Genomic DNA, 23461 nt, shown 5'->3' with positions numbered 1-23461 from the left:
TTTAAGATAAATGAAAGAAAGGGGGAAGAGTACCCCTCCATTTAAATGCTTCACCGCTTCGGATCCAGCCAGTGTTTTACTTGTAGCTTTATGTTTCCAGAAGATTCAGAAATATTTTTCTCTACAGGGCTTTAGAGGGAACTGAACATAAACTCCAATGTATCATCTTCTTCCTTTCTCCCCACTTCAGGGACAGCATTCTGTGACATTCTCCTAAATACATCTTGGTGTCTTAGTCATTTGTTGCTGGGTGATCAGCTATATACTTACAGCAACTATGCCAGATGCTGCAGCACCTCTTTTTTAATCTGTTTATCTGTCCTTCCCTTACCACAACATGTTCTTCAACACCTCCACCGTTTTTATAAGATGGAAGGACATATATATAATTCCATATATAATTGGAAGGACAGGGCTGGTTTTTTTCCCTATTCAAAATACATAGACTGTGCACAAAAGATGCAGGTTCAAGGGGGAAAGAATGAAGATGGACAGATTTCACGCATGACTTCAGTAGACAGTATTTTTTTTTAATTATTATTTTTTCTTAAACAGTGAAGTCTCATAATGTATCAGCCTTCATCATTAATGTAAAAAATTGATCCGGCTTGGAAAGAACAGAGTTGCTGTCAGTATTCAGGTAAACAATACCCACATCACTTGAAGTTAGATTAGTTTGCCAGTAATATTAAGAGAAAAAAGAGGATCCTGGGATAATAATTCAATGCCCACTTCCGTCCCCTCACCCAAAGGGCTCAGCACAATGTCTTTCCAGGCCATCCCACTCTGAGGGAAACAAGGAAACACAATCCACATCAGCAGTAAGCAACATCTCTGTTACCAGCCTGATCAATTATATTAATTATAATAGCTTCTGCAGATTGTCTTTTCTACTTTTCAAAAACCCATCCACTGAGGCCTTAAGTTCAAATGCAATTATCCACCCAGAACTTCATTTTAGATCAATAAATTGATCACAGCCACTCACGTACCTGATGCAGGAATGGGAGCTCAGAGCACCTGACGCGAGCCCAGTTGACAAGGTGGCCTCTCCACAACCAGCAAACCAGGGACCTGCAAAACAGAAGCCTGTGTGTCAGAAGCCACATGTCTTTTGCAAAATACAAGGAAAACAACTCTCTGTAACTGTGTCTTTTGGGAAGGACAGAAGAGACTCCCTCATTAACTGGACTGAAATCACTGGATTGAAACCTAATAGAGAAAAACCTGGCAAGGTATAAGAGTTTTCATTAGTGTGACTGTAAAGGGATGGTGCATGAAACTCATAGCTTGGCTCATGAAGTCATCAGAATGACAACACCTGCCGACAGCAGCGGGAGCAGAGCATGGGGGAGACATCACGTTCTCAAGCTGGTGGAATCAAGCTCTTCACTCTCAATGGGGCTTAAGCTCCTTTCTCCCATGGGCACTTCTGAACATCCCACACAGCATGTTTCCACTTAGGCCCTTGTTCAAGCACCTAATTAGAACAGGGTAGCATTATCAGCTTCTTTGCATAATCTGAATCACATTAAACACTGGATCAGATATGAGCAGTTCATGGACTTGAGACTCAAAAAAGATGCATACATAAATTCTACACATCCAGAATATGTAATGTATAAATCCATTATTTCTGGGGGAATAAAAGTTTGTTGAAGAACAGAAAATACAAGAAACTAACACTGCCAAGTTAATTTAAAGAAAAATAAAAAATCAGCTTCCTAAAATTGAAATGTCTTCATAAAACACTGAGCATTAGAATCTCTTTATTACCCAATATTTTGGCTTTTTAGAAAGTTCTGCTTTTGATCTTTTTCTCTATAACCACAAAGACTAATTTTTAATTTATATTTTTAAATGAAAGCTGAGATCTCCCCAAAATCTCATGCATACAGAAACTGGAGGTTCTTTTAATAAACTAAAAAAAAAACTTTAAAAAAAAATCAACAGAACAGCAAAAGGTGTCATTAGTGGGACCATACTGTACAAAAGAATGAGATGACTGCACATAGCACTGGAGGACACAAGACAGCAGGAAAATTAAACCTCCATCCCAAGTCAGGTCATTGCCCGCGTGATGCTCTGTATTAAAACTTAGCTTCACAGTCACAGACCAGTTGAGGTTGGACGGGACCTCTGGAGGTCATCTGGTCCAACCACCCTGTTCAAGCAGGGCCACCTACAGCCGGTTGCCCATGATTGTGTCCAGACAGCTTTTCTGTATCTCCAAGGATGGAGACTCCACAACCTCTCTGGGCAACCTGTGCCAGTGCTCAGTCATCCTCACAGCAAAAATCTGTTTCCTGATGTTCAGACAGAACCTCCTGTGTTTCAGTTTGTGCCCATGGCCTCTTGTCCTGTCACTGGGCACCACCAAAAAGAGCCTGGCTCCAATCTTCTTTGCACCCTCCCTTCAGCTATTTATATATATTGACAAGAACCCCCGAGCCTTCTCTCCTCAAAGCTGAATAGTCCCAGCTCTCTCAGCCTTTCCTCATACGAGAGATGTTCCAGTCCCTTAATCGTCTTTGTGGCCCTTCACTTCTCTCATGATAAGACTCACATACAAATGCATACTGCTTCTAAACTACACAAGAAGTCTTCTCAAAGCCCACAGGGCACTTGGCAGGTGCAGATGTTAGATCCCGTTCTAATACAAACTGCCTGGGAATCAAGACTCTGCCAGGTTGCTACCAGCAGGTTTTAGTCAAAAGGTGTCTTGGTGACACTTCCCTTCCTCCAGGAGCCCAGAGAACTTGAGTACAAGCGATTTATCAAGTGCTATGGCTCTGCTCAGCTTTGACCACATTCCTCACCCCCCATCGCCCCAGTTATGGACTGGCTGAAAGGCTTTGAAGGGAAAGCTTTTAAGTGGAGAATGTTATAAGGAGAATAACAAGAGTGTTTATGCCAATGCAATGACTGCCTTAGTTATTGCTTAGGGCAGGATTAGCGCACTTGGAGTGATAGAAGCCATCAGGCGTGGACAACTAAGAGTTCAGACTAATCCTCAAAGACAAGATGCTTAAAGACCTAATAGCCTGACTAAAACCAGTGAGATCAGAGAGTGATTTAACTCTTTCAAAAGGCCTACAAGGCCTTTGAAGTTTATTTTCCCAATAGGCTTTCCTTGCCCTCAGTTCAAAGTCATGCAAAAGGGTGAACTTCAAACACCTGTTTCAAGTGAAGAGGATGGCACCGGAGGATGTGTTTTATTCAACCAGACAGACTCTACAGGAACAAACATGGATGTTCAGCAGTTCCGTCTTCTACTTCATGAGTAAAAAAAAATAATTAAAAAAATCTGTATGTTCTAATTACTGAATAAATGAGATAGATTAATTAGATTAGACAGACAGAAGAAATAGGGCCATTCCTTCCCATTTAAGCACACTCTCAGTTCAGAAGTCCCAAGAAGGAAAAAAAAATCTATTGCATAAATTAAAGAATTCAAGTACAGCATTAGATTTTTCAAGAAGTAATCCTATAAGAGAAAGGAGACTATGAACCACTGACTGCACTGATGTGTCTTTACCCACTTTTGAACACTTCTGCTGCTTAAACCAGCATTACTTTATCAGGCACAGAGGACAGAGCTTAAAGCGCTATGCAAGATACAAAATCTGCTTAGTGTAGGAACAGATTATTCACAACCAGAAAAATGTGTCCAAACTCTATATCCCAGCAGCTCTCAAGAGAGGATTTTACAGAAGTGAGGCATGAACAGGAGGACACCTTGGGAGAACTCTACATATTAAAAAGGACCTCGTTGGGACAAATGTGCCTTTATTTTCATTTCCAGCTTATTAGAACAAACACAATTCCATGCTTGTTCCAGTTTCAAATGGCAAAAGCAGCAAAACCAACAAAAAATTGAGTAAAATTAAACTTGGAGGAATTGTTTCTACAATGTACCTATCCAAAGTTTCTGCCTTGTTTCCAATCCAAGAAAGTGCTTGTCTCTCTTTATGTATCACTTATCTAGCTTGACTTATATTCTTAGAGACTGAATTTGCTTTACTTATATTCTTAGAGACCACCACAACTTTAACTCCTCTGCTGTAAATCCTTTTGCATTCTAGCACAGAGATCTACATATAGAGATACAACTGACCAGGCACATAGCCCAGAAATAAATTCTGGACTTTTGCCTGAAGCAGAGGACCAGCTCTACTCCCCACCTAATGAAACATATCTATAGGCAACATTACTAAAATGGCTTCTTCCCTTTCCACTGTTTTTAATCTTTTTGTTTTATGAACTTGTTTTTTCATGTCTGCCAGAAAACCAGACTAATAAGGAATGTCAGCATCCATTCTGTTGAAGAATTTTAAAACCATACTGGTCCCATCAAAATATTAATCAGAAAGTTCTTCTTTAAACTTTTTCATTTAACTTTCAAAGTGTAAAAAAACCAAGATCTCTTTGTTGTCATCATCTACATTTTTTTAAATCTGGATGGTCTGTTAGCCCATTACTATGGCCATTGATTGTTCACTGAGGTTAACTCACATTATTGCAAATAATAAGCTCAAAGCCTATGCAACTTCAGGCTTGCTTGACATCAATCACACTGTGAATTTTCAAACTCCTGCTACAGAGGTTCCCTTCAACAGAAATTAAGCCTCTGAGCTTATGATTATGTATTCAGCCTAACTAGTCCCAGTTAAAGCAAAAGAGATGTAAGATGTAAGGTCAAAAAAATGTTTCTCTTCCTTTCCTTTGCTTGGTGTTTGTTTAAATTCTGCCTGTCCTGGAAAGAAGAAAGCACTGAAAAATGTTTTGATAAATTAATTGAAAGGTTTTATTTAATACTACTGCACTCAATATTTTCTTTAACACTATAAAATAACATCCTAGGAACATGCTTAGCTGATTTTTTGTATAAGTGTCTCAATAACATTCTTAAAAATGCATACCCAGTGCTGACACTGAAACACATCCAATCATCTTAGAATCATAAATAATTTCTTTAAAAGCCTGGTACAAAGGCAGAATTCACTGCTCTTCAGCAGCCACTCCAACTGATGAAGCAAGCTCCGTTTCCAGGGGAAAGAAAAAAGTATCACAAATGTGAACCAGAAATCTGAAGGGCAGTGGCAGTATAGCCAAGGTTAAACAGATCAGATTAAACAAATGATATTTCCATCATGCCCTAAAGACAACTAACAGGGCACTCTGTCTCCTGGGAGGGAAGGCATCTCTAGTTCAAGGCCTCCCTGCCCTGGTACCCAAGGTTCAGCCTTGGCCAAAATTCGGGATTAAGAGCAGGTCTGAGCCAATTGATGGGAACTGCGAGGCAACTGAAAGGAATGGGGAACACTCCAAACCTGGATTATGAAATACCTGAACACCAGCCACGTGAGCCGCAGTCCTTGCCCTTGCAGCTGGAGAGAAGCTCTAACTAGCAGCATTTTGCAGGTAACTCCCACCTGGGAGTGTTTTAAGCAGCAAGGATTATGTACCACCACCACCAGTCTCTCACACACAAAGACACTTCTAACACCATGGCCAGATAGTCATTACCTCCTCACCTCCCCTGATACGTGAGACTCCTTACCAAGAGAATCCTTGTCAGAAAACGATTTTTAAAAAAATACTGGCACACTGAAAGCTCTATTTTTCACCAAGATTCAAAATGGGTACATTTTCCAGTCCTTTGTGAAACATTTCCTTGCAGCATTATTAATTGGATTGTTTTATTTTCAAGGGGGGAACAATTGACAAAATGCTTCTACCATCAATAATCATTAATTCTGGCATTTCTGCGGAAAAAAGTGACTATCAAAAAAGTCATTTTGGTATAAGAACTTGACTGCCCATTGACATCACACCACACACACACCCCCTGTGTTCTTGGAAGAGCCTGCATGGTGCTGTCTGCTGCCTGAAGACAGCATCATCTACAATGCCTACTACCAAAAGACAGCTTAAAGCCTGAGGTATCAAAAGTCAATTGAATCTGGAATTCCTCAAGGTATGGCATCCTGCAGCTGAGTTTCACCTTCTCTATATATTCTTTTCTCGCTATCTGCGGAGATCCTCGGGGATCACATTTCTCTTCTCTGCATCTCCTGGAGCACCAGAGCAGAAAGAGAAAGGGACTGAATTTTCTTTCTTTCCCTTGACAGAAATACATCTGCCCCTGATGGTGCAGTCTACTATTTGATAAGAAAAGGCAGGAATGATGAGCTTCACAGGCTCCCAAATTCAACACAGCCATCAATATGTGTTTTCCCTTGCACTGCATATTAACTTGGCATAGAAACGGTTTGTGTCAATGCTGTATACAGATTGTTCACAACTAAATAAGATTAGAGCAGAGGCTGGAAAACTCATGACACAAATAATAAATTCCAGCAGCTCAAACAGAGATGCAGTACCATGGAGAACAGGACAGTATCAATTGACAAGAAGTCACCCAGCTCTACCCTCAAGCAACTCATGTAGCTGAGGTATTCCAGAGAATAAAGCCATATTTGATCTTTTCATATTTCCTCATCAGATATAACTTAGTAACAGGTATGCCTAAACTGTCAAGAAGCCATCACGGTCCTGAGGAAAACAAAACCTTACATCAGGCTCCTTAAGGTCGCAGGACCAGGTACAGAAATGAGACTGCAAGGAAGTGAGGATATTACTCCCGTCCGCAGAGATCCAGCAGACTTCAGAGAAATGACAGGGGCCTTTTGCAATACATTTAAGCTGCAACATGCAAAACCAGAAGGATTATAAAATGTCAAGACAATTCAATCCTTGCTTTTGCTTACAAAGAGCAAGCCATTTATCTAAAGAACACTTGAGGTGTTTTGATCTTAGCTGATACTTAGAAGATATTTGAAACAACAAGAAAAGGCAGGTAAATCCTGCACTCCAGCACATGACTTCAGACCTCTGAGAGCAGGGACAGATACCCAGGTGATAACAAGGAGGAAATTAGTGTAGGACCACACCTGCCCTCCTCTCCAGCTTCCACTGACAACTGAACTATTGTGATTCATCCCCAACAGCAGCAGTGGCGAGGACAAAATTACCAGGAATTCACTGAGCATCAGTCCCACAATACCCAGCACTGCTGCTGGCAACAGGAGTTTTCAGGGAATTTCTCAGATACAAGGCCCTGTGAAATGAAGGAGTTGTGATGCTTTCTGCTTGTGCCTGGGGGATACCCTTCTGGCTGGCCTCTGCTCAGCAAGATTGGTGATAAAGATTTCATCCTGCCCCAGCCACTCCAGATATGCCTGCTTCAGTTGGGCTTTCTTTGCTCTGGGACTAGATACAAGCATTTAAAACACAGAAAATTTCAACATATGGTTGAATGCACATTTTTCACTGGCATTACAGTGCCACACCACGGATGAACACGCTCTTTCCTATGATGATACACAACACCTACAAACATTGAGGTGAATTAAAATAAAGAGGGTTTTGTCATTTGCCTGGCTTTCATAAAGTTTTTCCAGCTCCACGCTGGAATTTCATGTGTAAAAAAAGAACTAGGAAAAAAACAATCCCTGCCAAGAAGAACCAAAGCCCTGGTAAGTGAGATATTCATCTCAGGAATAGCAAGATATTAATTTTGGGAGTAGGAGACAAGTTCAAGCTGAGATCTGTGAGGAGGACAAGCAAAGTCTTGAATGTGGTTATTTCAGTCCCAGAAAGTGCCCTGGCCAGCCTGCCACTGGCAACATTAGGTGAAAAGGCTGCAGCTCTCTTTTTCTGTGTGTGAAAATCTTAGAAGTTTGGTTTTTTGTTTTTATTTAACCTGGGTGCAGAAGAGGCTCTGAAACCTCTCCCCTCTCTCCTGAGGGTCTGGCTGCCCACACTCAAGCCCAGCCTTAGAACGACATAACCATAAGCTGAGACTTGACTGCTGTGAAACAGCTGAGTGTGAGAAAGTTCCATGATATACCTCCAGCAGGGCCCTCACCCCTTTGCTGTGGAGCTACACTTAAGATCAAAGCCCTTGGGCCTCGCCTGAGTTCACACAAGCTTGTGCCTGGCCCTCTACCTTGCTGCTCCTGACTGCAACGCCCTAGCTTGATCTTGGACATGCCTCATCCCTATGCATTGGATCACTGCACTCTTGGCCAGCCCTGGTTACCATTGCTGGACTTGCCTGTTCCTCTCATTCAGGTGCAGCAGGATTTGCCAAATTGGTGGTAAGGGCACTGCCCTGCCTGCCTTGCTGTCGTCCTCGGCTCCTGGCTCCCCTCCCCTTGCGATGCAGCCCACGCTGGAGCTTGGAGCCAAGCACTATGGAACCTGGTCCTGAACCTGCCCTGAGTCAGAGCTGGCCTTGACCCCAGGCAGTTAAAACTCTTAGACGGAGTAGGGGAGAGACTGCAGACTGCTGGGGCACTTTGGGCAATGACACAACCTTGTAAGTACACTAAAGTTTTCCAAGTCTTAAAAGCTTCTTGAGACAAAAAACCCAAACATACTCCCTCCCAGCTCTAACTATAATTTGCCATACAACCTTGCAGAAATATACAAAGCTTTCAGCACAAGTCTAATATGCAGCCACACATACTGCAAAGGTGATCCTTTTTCATTTGAGTTGTTCTGTAGCAATATTTCCCAACGCTTCCTTCTTTGCCACAGAGTAAATCACTGGCATTTCTGCCCCAAACCCACAACGGTTAAATTACCAACTTACCTTTCTCTATTATCCAAGTTGCATTAATTATGTTCAGCTCAATGGAAGCAATTGTTTAATTAGTACAAACTGCTGTTCACCTACCTACTCCTGTAGAAACATTTTGGGTTACACACAGGCCAATTACCTGCTGAATTGCACAGCACCTCATCACAAAGCTATTAAAAGTTCAGCAGAAAACTCCCTAGACAGTACAAGGCTTTCGTTTTCAGAAAGCTGTGATGCCAGTGGAGTGAAACTGAGAGGGTTGATGCATACAGCTTTGAAACAGCTGCCCTTACACTAAATGAGTTTAACTGTTTTAGAAATCAATAACATATTTCCCACCTCCCCCACCTGCATTAATACTATGACTACTACTAACATGGGCATAGTACTGGCCAGGATGACATTCCCACTTTAGTGAGAGCTGACTACCCTCACACATGCACCTACACTCGGAGACAGCACTTTCTCTAACAAGTACAGAACTAGATGGCATACACAAAAGAGAAGGAAGAAGGCTAGCCTAAGCATCTCTCAACCTAAGCTTTGAACTTAAGACACTTCAGATACTTGCCTAAAACTCCATAGCATCAGTGTGGACCTAAGTGACTCATTCAAGCTTGTACTGCAGTGTGACTTTGGTCCTCAACTCCTAGCTTTCGGCCTCTCTCACAAAATCATCTGGCCAACGCCATGCGACCCTTCCTGGCGAAGCAGCTCGGCTGCTCCCATGACAGCGCGTTCTCTTACCCGTACGCACACCCCTGCACTGAGCTTCTCCTGACCAGCTGAGGACAACCGGATGGCATGGGTCAATCACCAGACGCCACTGAGGAGGAGTTGGACCATTTCCGTAATAAACAGGGAGAGCTCAGCTTGAGGTGTCATTGTCTGCAACTAGACAGAGAGTTGAGATGGTACACTGCCAGCCTGGGAGGAAGCCTGAGTCCCAGACCTGGAGGTCTGGAGAGCCTCTGGAGTACAGACATGAGAGCCAGGGACACCTATACTGTCGCACTGTTTCCCATAAAGAGGGGCTATGAAAACCCTTAATTTCATGGGGCAGAGTACAGAGGTACGTCAAGGCCCGAAGGCTACAGCAAGGCTGGCAGACCTCATGGCCTCAGGGCAACCAGAAACAGAGAGTGCCTGGGGAATGGGAGGTCTCCAGTGGGCATGGAAGAGCCAGAAGCATTGGCAATCCATACGTAACTGATCCAGCAAGTCACTGAAAGGGGAATGCTAGTTAATGTTGGCCTGGGGATCATTTACTGAGCAATCCTGAAGGTAATGAGGTCTTATCTATACACTCTACACTGAGGACAGTTCACTGAAGTTAATAAATTCTGTTAGGGAAATACTTTCCTAAATGCCTTTAAGAAGATTTCTCCTACCCTGTATAGATAACTGTGCCAGGTTTGTGTAGGCAGACACCGTTTAGAAACACCCTCTTGAAAAACAGCTACCTCAGATGAGGGACAGAGAGGACAATGTGAAGCTGAGACCTTATCTGGCTGGAATTCAGATTGCCAGGAAACAGAACGGCCACTCTTAGGGATCATGCAGAATTGGTCAAAAATATATACTTCAGATGAGCTATTGGCCATGTGAAGATACCCATGGAAGGGCCAAGATGTTTATCAAACTCCTCTGCTGACCTCCAGAGAATTTATAACCAGATCACAAGACACAACCTTCGCCTATTTACAAGCAGAACAAACCCACACATGATGCTGGGGCTCCCATCACCTTTCTACAAGGATGGATCACAGCATACAATGTACAGAGCTGCAACGGGCCTCCTGGGTGCCTTGAGAAATCAATGACAAATGAATCCAGGCCTCAGTTTTTAGAGGTCTGCATGTCCAAGGACGAAGTGGGAAGAGACTTCCAAAGTTTAAAAAACAATTCCTACTACTTGCTTTGCAAAGCAACTCCTCACACCTCACTGGTAACTTCTCAAGCACTTAGTGTTTGCTAGTGTTTGCTCTCTGGGTGCACATGGTCGTTTTGCACTGCACGTGTGCTGAGCACAAAGCTAAAAAAGACTCAGCCCCCAAGGGTCTGTGGCCTGACAAGATGACAACACTGGTGGAGGAAGCATTGGATAACTGGGGAGAGGACGAGGATCCTGATGAGGAACATCAGAAGTACCAGTCATTGGCCCCCCAGACTTAAGCCAACTAATCCACAGTAGGAACACCAAAAGGCAGCCTCTCCTTCCTCTTCTCTTCTTCCCCTTAATTAAAATGATTTCTAGGAATTAGCTGGCCTCTAAGTGTTCATTTTAGACAGCAACTTCTTTACAGTCCTACTAAAAATACAGAAATATACAAAGCATAAGTGTCTTTCAGCACAGAAGGTGCTGAAAAATTAAGATCCTTTTCTTCATCACTGTGAACCCAAAACATTGTCATGCCAAGTGTGGTTCTGAGGATGCAGACAAGGTAAATTGAATAACATACTCTACTGGCGTGTAACGCTTTAACAAACTACAGATACATCTGACCTGCAGTTAATTGACTAACAAATCATTGAAGATCTGGGAAATGAAGGCCAGAATGCGGAAATTTCTTCTCTCATTTCCTATCACCTTCACCAGCGCATCTTCTAACACTCCCAGGGTTGCATTTTACAGGATACTAAAAAAGGAAAGGCAGCCACTTTGAAATTTATGAGGAGCCAAGGGAACCTACTGAGTGCCACCTTTCTCGTCTTATTCCTCATACCACTGGCATAAATTGGGTTCACAGTCTGCTCCCTCACTTAACAACTCTGTGTATCTTGCACTCATATATCTCTCCCTGTCTGCTAGTTTTTAATACCATTTACCAACATTCATTTCTTCTCAGCTGCCTTTGTCCCTCCAGGGTTCTCTCTACAGCCCTAAGGGATCTCAGAAAAATACATATTCTACCATTTCTGTTTACTGTTCCCAGGTCCTTAGGATAAGGCACTGCACTCACCCTTCCTCAGGCTGAAGAAGACCAAGTGGGACAGCTCCATTACAGGCTAAAAAGGTTGCTATTTAAAGTTGGATGCTTACAGTAGTAGAAGTGACTTGCTGATACCACCAAAGGTTCAGGAGCACAAAATGAAAGGTTAGTCAAAGCCAAGTTTCTTCCTATACAGCAGTGCTGTACACAGGAGTCAGGCCAGAAGAGTTGGTTTTTAAGAGGTAATGACAGTATAAAGATGCAAAAGTGTTTTTTCCTGGCAGGTATTTGTTTCTCATTTCCTGGGTTTTCTGTATATGTTCTACAGCATTTAAATCTAGCTGTTGGAGCCTCAAAAGCACAAAGGTACCTAATACAATATTCCAACTAAATTCCTGTAAGAAATGCCTCAAAGCCATTTGACTGAATGAAGAAGCAGAAACATTTACCATCAGGTGGCCTTCTCAGCTACAGAAATTTGCACCACAAGCATCAGCACTCAAGTGCTATTTGCAAAAGGTAACCCTGCCAGGGCTGAAAATAATATTCAGGAGCAATAAAAACTACTGACTGTGGCTTGTAGTGAAGGCAAACTTTTTGGAGAACAACTTCAAGCCACAGCTGAGATGCCAATTCCCATATGGAACCAGTCAACACTCTGTGTTTGTTAACAGCTGAGAGGCCCTGAGGAGACCCATCTTTTACACAGACTTCAACCTTCCTGTCCTTCAAAGCGGGGGAAAAAACTGTAGCAAAACTGAATTGAAAAGTAAGGTGCCAAACCAAAAGAAAACTGAACCTCAAGAGAGGTGACCACGTGACTTCCTAACATAACCAGGACTTGGGACTCTCTGCTAGGTGTCATATACATAAGGTAATACAAAGATGTGGACAGACGAAGCAGCATATAAATCTAAGTAGACCTGTATGCAAAACTTATTCCGAGACACTTTCTAACCCAGAAGCTAACCTAGACTGGCGTTATGTGACTTGTTTCTATTAAGAAGAGAAAGTAAGGACAGATATGGCATTTCCTGTATAATATTTATTCACAAAATAATCCTTAGAAAATCTGGTTTGCTCAAATAAAGAAGAAACTGAACAGCAAGAGACAGTTGTTTGGATTTCTGTCTCGGTTTCAATGTTCTTGTCAACCTGTCCTGTATACAAAAGTTTGTTGTCAGCTTTTTCTGGACCCTTGCTACAAGTAATTCCCTGACTGCCCATAGGCCTTCTTGCCAGTACCAGCTTCAGAGATGCTTCTCATATTTTTCCTCCCTCTGACACTCTTTCGAATACTCATTCCAGCAACAGATCTCAGACTCCAACTGGCTTTGCATAAGGAGCAAGGTGTTGCATATGACCAGTTCTGCAGAGTGTTCAGGACACTCCCATGATGCCATACAAAATGCACTTAAACTACTGCAGTAAAGCACATTGAGTCTCGTTTTAATAGAAAGGGGGAAAACTGCCAAGTTTCTGAGTAGGTCTCTAATAATAGCAAGATTTAAAATTAAACCTCAGGAAAGATGCAGATTATGATCCTGGCCTTTAATGTTACAAACAGTGCTAAAATACTGTGTATCTTCAAAGGATGAAGTCACTCAAGTATTTAACAGCACTTGAAGAGCAGTAAGCTCTATTTTGTTAGAAAAGAATAACATCTTTAACTGAGCTTTTAAAAAGTGACCAGGATTTTACAAGGGTAGATTCCTAGTATTACTTGAAATGAAGACCTTTTAAATAATTTCATGTTCTACATCATTAAGCTGAAGCATTCAAAACCAAGGAAGAGAACAAAGCACAGAGAGATAAAGTGATCTGCCCAAGGTCACCTGAAAATTTTTGAGAGGCAAAAAGAGAAACCAATTTTTGACAAAACTGTATGCCCTGACGAGAAAGACAATCTTTCCTCCAACACTGTATCTTGGGGTAATTAAGATCATATGCAGCAACAAATATATATTAATGTAAAAGCTACGTTACTCCCTGAAAAAATGCAAGCAGGTACCTCCTGACTTACCCAAGCAAACTATATGCTATAGCAAAAATTCAGTGTGCATAAATCAGAACTGAGTCAGTTTAGTGCTAAGGCTGTGCTCTGTCCCTAAAACAGCATGCTATCTTGGGTGGAATAAATGTCCCCATTGTATTTATAATGAAGCTAATGAATTTGGGGATTGTAAAATAACCCTGTCCAGAATTTTGATGAATCACATGACATGTCTTCCAAGGACTCTATTGTTAAAGATGCCTTTTTTACTGGAATTTCAATAATTAATCTTGTTTTGGGGTAGTTTTATTTCTGTGTGGCTTACCCTTTGATGATCTAATTTACATTTATAATGATCTATTCCCTCGTGAATTAATTGCTCATGTTATTTTCTCTATTAATCAGACGTCAACATTTGCATTACAGATGACTGTTTGCGTTATTTTCATACTACTAAAGCTGGCAGCATGGTACTAATGATAAATACTTTCCTCCATTCTAGGGGTGAATTAGTGTCTTGGTCCTTTTAAACAAAGGCATTATTAGGATCTTACCACTCTTTTGAAGTAGCCTGGTGGTTCTCTGGTATTATCCACATATATTTATTATGTCTAAGAATTTACTTTTTTCTGCAAACTGGAAATGCACAAATATTTAGTTCACCCATTTCTGTCAAACAAGCCCTGAGCAAAGGGCAGAGAGTTATGAATCTGAGGCCATCACAGACTTCTTTCCTAGATCCCCATGTACCTTTAGAAGAGTTTCACATCTTCCAGCTACTCACTGCAACTCCTTCCTGGATGCTATCACTTACAGTGATGCCTGAAAAGTTATTTTTGTTAAAATTGCTTACTGACATTTAGGAAAAATAAATTACCAGTGCTAATATAAAACAGTACAAATTGTTGACCTGAGCTAGGCAACCTGATTGTGCTTGGAGCAGATAAGGGGGTACCCCTGCCACGGCTTTGTCCACAGACCAGGCAGGCAGTAACCTTTGGCAGGTGGCTGTGAACAGTCACCTCCTTCCCGGTCCAGCTAGGTCCAAAGGAACACACCTGGGCCCTGGAGGAACTGCAGTCTGCACCCCTGCTCCCAGATGGGTGGCATTACATCTAGCCCTGATGGGTTCCTCACAATCTTTTCCCCAGATGTGACTCAGACATGCAGGCCAACAGAGAGAGGAGGAAGAGCCTGGTTACCCCATGCCCCACACTTTGCTGCTGCATCCTCACCTACTTGTAGGGAACAGGAAGCAATAGCAGCTCCAGTGATGCTCTCCCTGCACTGCTACTCTGACATGGAGGTTTGGGCATGGTAGTAGTATATTTGTGCTTTGCACAGGAGCAATGGAGCTCTTCACAGGTCCCTAACACTCTCACACAGAAGCATGGTCAAGGTCATACTATATCGGATTATTAAGAGACATGCTTCTTCTGCCTAGAAGCATCCCTGGCCCCTCTGTGTCAGCAGCTTCAACAACAGACTTGGTATCCTCTGAGTAAAGACTTGCTAAGCCCTGCCAGTTTCCACTTGTACAATGGCAGAGAACAAACTGGACATGTAAAATACTTATGCCAGTGTCGGAAGCATAAACAAATGGTGCATCACAAGCAAACGTGGTGGAAGCTGTACTTTTCATAGCATGGGGAAAAATTCCCAGAGGATCTGTCACATACATCTGAATGTCCCCAGCTGTGCGCTCTCTCTTCTCCCCAGTGTCCTTTAACCAGCACTACAACTGCTGCCTTGAAATCTGTCAAGGAGGAAGCAGTTCTGTGCTTGCCACATAAGTTTCCAAGCCATTTCTTTCATTCTGGGATGGTTAGCATTTCCTCCACGTGATTCCAGTCAGACAGGGAGGGATAAATACCTTGTCTTCCCACTCCCCCACAGGAACCTTTTCCCTACCCCATCAAAGAAAAAAACCCATTCTATCTTAGGGCAGTCCACACTGCACTGTCTGCACAAGCAGGACTGTCAGTTGTGGAGTCCAAGAACAAGCGGCTCTTACCTGGAACCTGTACAGCAACACTGGCAGGCTGTGTTACAAGGACAAATTGAAGGAGGTCTATCACGTCTTAAAGTGATGAAGCCCTTTCTAACACCTCTTTGGTTCCTTACTCAGCTACTGCCCTAGGGCCAAACTACAATCTATTCAATTCCCAAACAGCATTATTTTCATCTGCAGACATAAGGAGGGCTGATCACAGTGTAAAGTACTTTTTAGGTAGGTAAATGTTTCAGGGTGGTCCTCAGTGAGAACACCTTCAAATCAACCAGCTCAGCATAAGGCATCTGCTGCAAGACATGAAGTATTAAAGTACTGATAGAGGCTCAACTCAGCAATAACTGGGAAAGTTACTTCAATAACCCATTCATGGAATGCCCTCACTTTCCAATCCATGAATATGGTCCCTCCCTTGACTTCATGGTCTGGTTAGTAAAGCTGAACAACTCTATTCATTTTGGACACAAATAATACTTTCACATCCACTGGTAGATGTTGTGCAGAAGTCTACTCATTTCACAACATAAAGCTTTTCATACATATCTCATTCCTTATAGCACATTGTTGGATTCTATCAGTCCCATATTGTATCAGTTCTTCCCCATCTCCTCACACCCTTTAAATTACACTGTTGGTCTTGCATCATATTCCTGGGGTCATTAAGTACCTGGACTGTAAACATCCTTATTCTCTGCCACAACAGATTAAGGAGAAAATTGTGCAAGGCAGGTCAGAGTAGCCCCCTCTAACAAGAAATGAAAGCCTGGACTTGCATGCAGCTTGAAACTTGTGCTATTGAGCTGCCATAATGACATACTACATCCCATTAATCTGCAATTACACACTGACAGGGACTGTCAATCTAATACCATATCCATTCAGCAGAACTAAATGTACCATTTCTGTCCCCAACACTGTTCCTATGACTAAAACTCTTCAAAATAAAGTTAAATGTAGGATTTAATGGAGCAGGGAAGAGTCCAAATTCTGAATTAAGAAGGAGAGAGATTAGAGTGTTTATAGCCTCACCACATCTGTGACTGTAAAGCCTGAGAAAACAAAATGACTCTGCAGGAATATGGGCAAGCACAGAAATCATCTGCTAATGCCCATAGTAAACTTGTAGCTTGTTCTCACAAATCCCCCTGGTACAACCAACTTTTTGTTACCTATATGTGCTCACTACATCAGAGAGAGGTAGTCTTCCTCAGGGCTATCCTGTCTGAAGTCCCCCTTGGTACCTGTTACACCTGCCCCCAAAGCACATCACATTCCCTGATGGTTCATCTTACTCAGCTTGGCAGAACAAGAGAGGTCAACACTATCGCACATCCACAGCTGAGAGACAACAGTGTTTTAACATCACTGGAGGCTTAAGATGAGACACAAGCTAGAGAACAGCACAGTCCAGGGGATAGAAACCAGGCTGAGACTCGCCATCTCCTCTGTTCAGGCTGCAGAAAGACATTCCCTTTACACGCTGTAGTGCCACTGAAGGTATTGTCCAGTGGTTGCTGCCTTCTCTCTGCTGGTGGAAGCATTCGTCCAAGTGCTGCTGGGTCTGCTTGGGGTAAAATCCATCAGGACGGATCAGACCAAAAGCTGCAAAGTGTTTACAATAAACTGATAGATTCAGTTTCCCGCAGACTGCCCTGCTGTTGGATCCCTGTGGGATCATCACTGGCCCTGAGAAGCTAGCTGACACAGCTGGAGCCAGAAGGGGACATCTGGTAAGAGCTGGAGGCCTCATTCCAGGAAAACACGCCTACTTGGGGGGAAGAGAAGGAGGTGCCCAAGTGCTGTTCTGAGCAAAAATTGTATCAACCAACAGCACACAAATGTTGTCTTAAATGACATCATGAGGCTGCAAGCTCTCCTGGACTGTGGGACTGCCCCAGGGGTGAACTCAGGCACAGCATCCACACCAGTTCTCTATGTACCCTGCAGCCAGTAGAGACAGACATCATCCGAGCATGACTTACCCATCCTAAAATAGGCACCCGAAATAGCTGGACTGAAGCACTTTCTGGCCTAGATGCTTTAAGTATAGGCAGCTAGAGACAGATGAGATGAATTCCACTTTGATGAAATGAGCCCTGCCATGGTGGGCTTCAGCACTCACAGCTGCAGCAAAATATCTACATCCACTGAGTGACTTTAGGTTTCTTTCCCAAAACTGTTTTAAAATGTATTACGACATTCAATTTCAGTGCAACTCAACAACTTGCATAGCCACTTATATTTTGAAAGTATTAAAAGAATTCTAGAATTCCAAACAAAATAAAGAACCACAAACACAGAAATTACCACAATGTTCTTTATAACATGCCACTTCTGCAGCATTACAAAGCACAGCAGCCACTCCAGAAGAATGTGGGAACACCTAACCATTGTAAATGTTGGTTTTGAAAACTATCTCCTGCCCTTCCTGCTCTCATACAGCTGGCAACTCTGGGCTCCCGCACCCAGGTGAGAATTCAGTAGAAACTGTTTCCTGTGATAGGTCTGTCATTTTGCCAATAGCACAAACATGGCTACGGGCAAAATTAACCCCAGTAAATGAGTTTCCTGGGTACACCTGGTTATCTAAACAACTATGTTCCTTCTCTCTTTTAATCAGCTGCAAATCTTAGGACTTTTTTTTTTTTTATTTAAATCATCAATATTCACAGAAAGAACATAAATGCAAGGTGTTTAGGTCTTACAAAAGCACCTGTAATACTTGGCAAGCGAATTTTCACATGCTTGGGATGGTTGCAACTGTCTGCTCACTTCGAGTGCCGTGGTCCGAGTTCAGCATCTACCAAACACCTAACAACTAAGGAACAACCAGACATAACGATGCTGCTGGACATGGGCATGCAAGCCTGTGGCATCCAAATTTAGCAGCTATTCAAGAGTCTTGAGTCATGGAGTTGCTGTTTAGAGGGGGTCACAACAACTGGGTCTGGGAGGAGCTGGACACCTTGCATGAGGAACATTGCCTGGAGAACCAGACACCTATCTGCAAGGAGGGACTTGTTAAAGAATGACAGATGGTGCTGCCAAGTGCATAAGGACGATGGCAGCACAGACACCCGGCTGCCCTGTAGTTGCTCCACCTTACACCAGAGCTAGCCAAGACTTGATGTCTAATCAAAAGTCTTCTCACTTGTAACCTCCCTTGTCCATCTGCATGGTGTGGAGGGACGCTCTATTCTCCTCCAAACATGCCCCCAGCTGTACTGACTTCACAGCACAGAGTGGCTGACTGCCAGCAGTCTCACCACAGCGGTTTCTGCTCCCCTGGTACACTATGTTAAGGCCACCTACATCCTTATCAGCCTCTTTTGCGGTAGTTTGACAAAATACTTCTCCACTTGTTTGTTTTTTGTTATAAAAGGAAAGTAAAGGTGATAAACCAAAAGGCCTTGATACTCCTTCTGCAACAGACTATTAACTCTCAGTGAGATCACACAGCATTGGCTGCTAACAGAGAACATCAAGGAAACTAACACCATTTGCTTGGTTTCCAGGAAAGGCAATGCCTATAAAGTGTTAAAAGGCAAAATATTTTATTTCTATATATATATACACACACATGTTAAGGCTACATTATATAACAAGCTGCCTGACTTTTATGTCCTTAAAGAACAAAGGTAGCTACAGCATAGAAAATGAGGATGTGGAGCCCAAAGAGATTTACTTTCTTCCCTTCTCATAGCAACTATCTGCTTTCATAGATGTAATTTCATTTCATTTTCATTTTTTTCTCACAAAAAAGCCAGATCTGTAATGTTCAGCTGCCAAGGAGGTTTTAAGCCATTCAGGTCTTCCTAGATCTTGTAGTTGTGGTCAACCATCTCAAGAGGGTGAGTGGCATAGAAATCTGCTAGAAGGAAATTCAAAGGGCATGTTCTCCAATGTGAAATATATTTTAAAATATCTTTTAAAAAAAATCATAATTAAAAAAAAACCAACAAAAAAAACCCCCCAAAAATGATGACCATTAGTCCTACTGGAAGCCTATGGAACACATTCTCCTATATATGAACCTTAATACTGGAAACTTTTAACTGCCTAATTTACCAGGTATAATCACATATAGATATATGATTTCCAGTAATGGAAAGGAACTGTTAAAATAGCTGAAAGGGCACATTGAGAACCATTCAAGCTAAAGCTGGGCAAAATGCAAACTGAAGAAAAGCTGAATAATTTCTTACAAAGAGTAATTAACCACTGCCACAAATTAATAAACTGCATGGTACTTTGTCTGTCACTTCAGATCCTCAACGAAAGCAGTATGGTTTCTGACAACAAACTCCAGCAGAAGTAAAAATTTAAGGGCTAGACACAAGAACTGCTGAATGAGGGTCTTCAGCCCAAGTTAACCAGGGAGCCTAGGTGATCATGACACTTCTTCCTGGAAATCTGTTAAGCCTGCTTGTACTTATTAGATGATAGAGATAGTCTACTTCTACTAAGAGAAGCAAATCCTGCCAAATAAATCAGTACATTATCATCAGGACAACAGGGCTGTCTTAACATACAGAAAATAAGGAACCAGCCTACAACGGCCTGGATTTGTAGTCCACAAACAAAATCAAAGGTCACCCAACTCCTAGCACAACGTCATACTGTATGCATTAGCAACAAGGACACAGCTAAATAAACATATTTTTAGAATTAGCAGACTGCGCTAATTGAGTGCATATTTGCAAAATCAATATAACTCACCAGAAAAAAAGAAAAGAAGAAAAAAAAAAAAAAGCTGTATTTGGATGTGGATCATGTACACAATTACTTTCTCCTGACAGCAGGGTCACACACATCTGGAAGGCGTGGTAGGAAGTATAGAGACCATGACTGGTATGACCATGTAACAGCATTGCCAGCTCTCACAAATAAATAATAGATCACAGCATTTAGCACTTGCAGGACGTTGCAAAAGTCCTTGATGTGAAGTGAGTAGCTCCTCCAACTCTATTATTTTTAGGCCTGCTAATTCAAGCAGAGTTCTGTGTAGGACCCTGAAGCAAAATACTCCCCAATTATCTGATTTGGGGATTTTTTTTCTGCATGAGGGACTGACAAAGATCTGTTCCTTCATCTTAAAACACACCTGTGCCCACCACATTCAAGCTCTGTCATTTCTTGTTCTGCAACTTCTGTACTGTTCTCAGTTTTCCTCCAGCATCACTTTTTATTCCACATACCAAAAGGCTATATAGGAGAAAAAGTGCAAAGGCAGGAGAGGAAAACCTCAAGATCTTAGCGCAGGTGGGTAGCACTTACTTTAGTGGTGAAGAAAGAATAATGGAAGAGTCACTGTCTCAGCACACACGTAAGTGAATGTATTTTTACGTGCACTCACAATCACATTGTTGATCTCCCCCCACTGCAAACACAGCATAAAAGTCAAAAGAGAAATTAAGTTCAAGATATATTTGCTTGGTCTCTTCAGAATTATTTATTTTATTTAAGAATCTCACAATTTAGTTTGATTTGATCTCTTGAGATCAGCTATGTTGTATGGAGCCCAACTCCCGCCTCCAGGTAACCAAGGAAAATCTTCTACCCTCCTTCATATCAAAGAGGCCATCTTACCAAAATATCTGGCTGAGAGATCATAGAATCATAGAATGGTTTGGGTTGGAAGGGACCTTAAAGATCATCTAGTTCCAAGCCCCCTCCCTTCTGACTCTAACTAAGCCAGCAAGCTCCTCTTTCCTATTTGCAAGTACAAAAGACTACAAGTCTCCCATTTGCATCCAGCATAAGACCTTTGCAAGAAATGCAATGTTTGCACATACATGGTAGAAAACTGTAAGAAAAGCTCAGTAGATAAAGACATTGTCAGAAGTATTTTGCATTAGCTATGAAAAGGGGAATAAGGGTGAAGGGGCAGGCTGCTTTCATTAAAAACCTTCTTAGGACACTGGACAACCAACCAGGTGGAGTCGTAAAGCCAGCACTGAGCCTCACCTTACTGCAGTTCCTCATTTAAATGAGCCACCTTAGCTACAGCTGTGGCTTACAGCTGCAGTGCAGAACAGTGTGCAAGTGTGAGTCCTGCTTAGTTTGATACTAAACCTCTTGCTCACTGTGGTGGCTTAGCCTCGGCTAAGAGCCAAATGTCTACCCAGGCGCTCGCTCGCTCACTCCTCCCAGCAGGATGTGAAGAAAATATTAAGAATAAGAACAAGAAAGCTTGTGGGTCAAGATAAAGACAGGGACATTGCTTATCAATTATCATTGCAGGCAAAACAGACGTGACTTGAAGAAAATTACTTTACTTATTGCCAAGTGAAATAGATTCAGGTAAGGAGAAACAAAAAGACAAACATGAAACCACCACCTTTCCTCTCCCCTCTCCCAGGCTCAACTTCACTGTTTTTCTCCAGACTCCACCCCCTACCCCAAGGAGCACGGGGGGGATGGGGGCTATGGTCAGAGAATCACAGAATGGTTTGGGTTGGAAGGGACCTTTAAAGGTCATCTAGTCCACCCCCCCACCCCCCCCTGCAGTGAGCAGGGACATCTTCAACTAGATTAGGGTCCTCAGAGCCCCGTCCAGCCTGACCTTGAACGTTTCCAGGGATGGGGCATCCACAACCTCTCTCGGCAACCTCTTCCAGTGTTTCACCACCCTCATAAAAAATTTCTTCCTCACATCTAGCCTGAATCTGGCCTCTTTTAGTTTAAAATCATTACCCCTTGTCCTGTCACAACAGGCCCTACTAAAAAGTCTGTCCCCGTCTTTCTTATAAGCCCCCTTTAACCATTGAAAGGCTGCAATAAGGTCTCCCCAGAGACTTCTCTTCTCCAGGCTGAACAACCCCAGCTCTCTCAGCCCTTCCTCACAGGAGATGTGTTCCAGCCCTCTGATCATGTTTGTGGGCCTCCTCTGGACCCACTCCAATAGGTTCATGTCTTTCCTGTACTGAGGACCCCAGAGGTGGACGCAGTACTGCAGGTGGGGTCTCACCAGAGCAGAATAGAGGGGAACAATCACCTCCCTCAACATGCTGACCCACGGTTCTTTTGGTGCAGCCCAGGATACGGTTGGCTTTCTGGGCTGCAAGTGCACATTGCCAGGTCATGTCCGGCTTTTCATCCACCAGAACCTCCAAGTCCCTCTCAAAAGGGCTGCTCTCAATCCACTCATCCCCCAGCCTGTATTGTTACCAGAGGTTGCCCCAACCCAGGTGCAGGACCTTGCATTTGGCCTTGTTGAACCTCATGGGGTTCACATGGGCCCACTTCTTGAGCTTGTCCAGGTCCCTCTGAATGGCATCCCATCCCTCAGGTATGTCAGCCACACCACTCAGCTTGGTGTCATCTGCAAACTTGCTGAGGGTGTGCTCAATCCCACTGTCCATGTCATTGATGAAGATACATGGTCAGTATGTAACAGTTCTTCTCTGATGCTCCTTCCTTCTCACACCTTTCCTCTGCTCCAGCATGGGCTCTCCACAGCCAGAAGTTCCTTTGGGAATATCCATCTGCTCCTGTGTGGGTCTTCCACAGGCTGCAAGTAATACCTGCTCCACCATGGAGCACCTCCTCCTCCTCCTTCTTCTTCCCTGACCTTGGTGCTCCCTCTATTGTTTCTCACTCTCTTCTTTCCCTCCTCCTCTGCCTGTGTGGTGGTTTTTGCCCTTTCTTAAATAAGTTTTAACAAAGGCATCACCAACTTAGCTGATGGGCTCAGCTTTGGCGTGCAAGTGCTCCTCTGAACATCTCTGGGGAGTAAATTTGATATAAAATACAAATAAAGCAACATAAAATAGACAATCAAAAAGCATTCTAAAAGATTTCAAAACTGTAAGAATTTTTTTTTTTTTAATAAAAAGGAAAATGAAGGACCATAGTTCAGGTTTTTTAAACTT

General features: G+C 42.7%; 1 protein-coding gene across 5 annotated transcripts in view; it reads right to left on the bottom strand.

Annotated features, from left to right (window-relative positions):
- Positions 1-23461, bottom strand: part of TSPAN4 (tetraspanin 4) — a 486303-nt gene that overhangs the window by 320276 nt on the left and 142566 nt on the right. For all 5 annotated transcript variants that reach the window (XM_052810435.1, XM_052810441.1, XM_052810436.1 and 2 more), the window contains one exon: positions 993-1074. Coding sequence is in view for 1 of the 5 variants with exons in the window: in XM_052810432.1 (XP_052666392.1) it covers positions 993-1074 (82 nt within the window). In the remaining 4 variants the exon portion in view is untranslated. The remainder of the gene's footprint in view (positions 1-992; positions 1075-23461) is intronic.

The sequence above is a fragment of the Harpia harpyja genome, chromosome 16 (genome assembly GCF_026419915.1).
Source record: "Harpia harpyja isolate bHarHar1 chromosome 16, bHarHar1 primary haplotype, whole genome shotgun sequence".
Taxonomy (NCBI): Eukaryota; Metazoa; Chordata; class Aves; order Accipitriformes; family Accipitridae; genus Harpia; species Harpia harpyja.
Note: the sequence above shows the minus strand (reverse complement) of the source record. Positions and strands in the feature narration are given on the sequence as shown.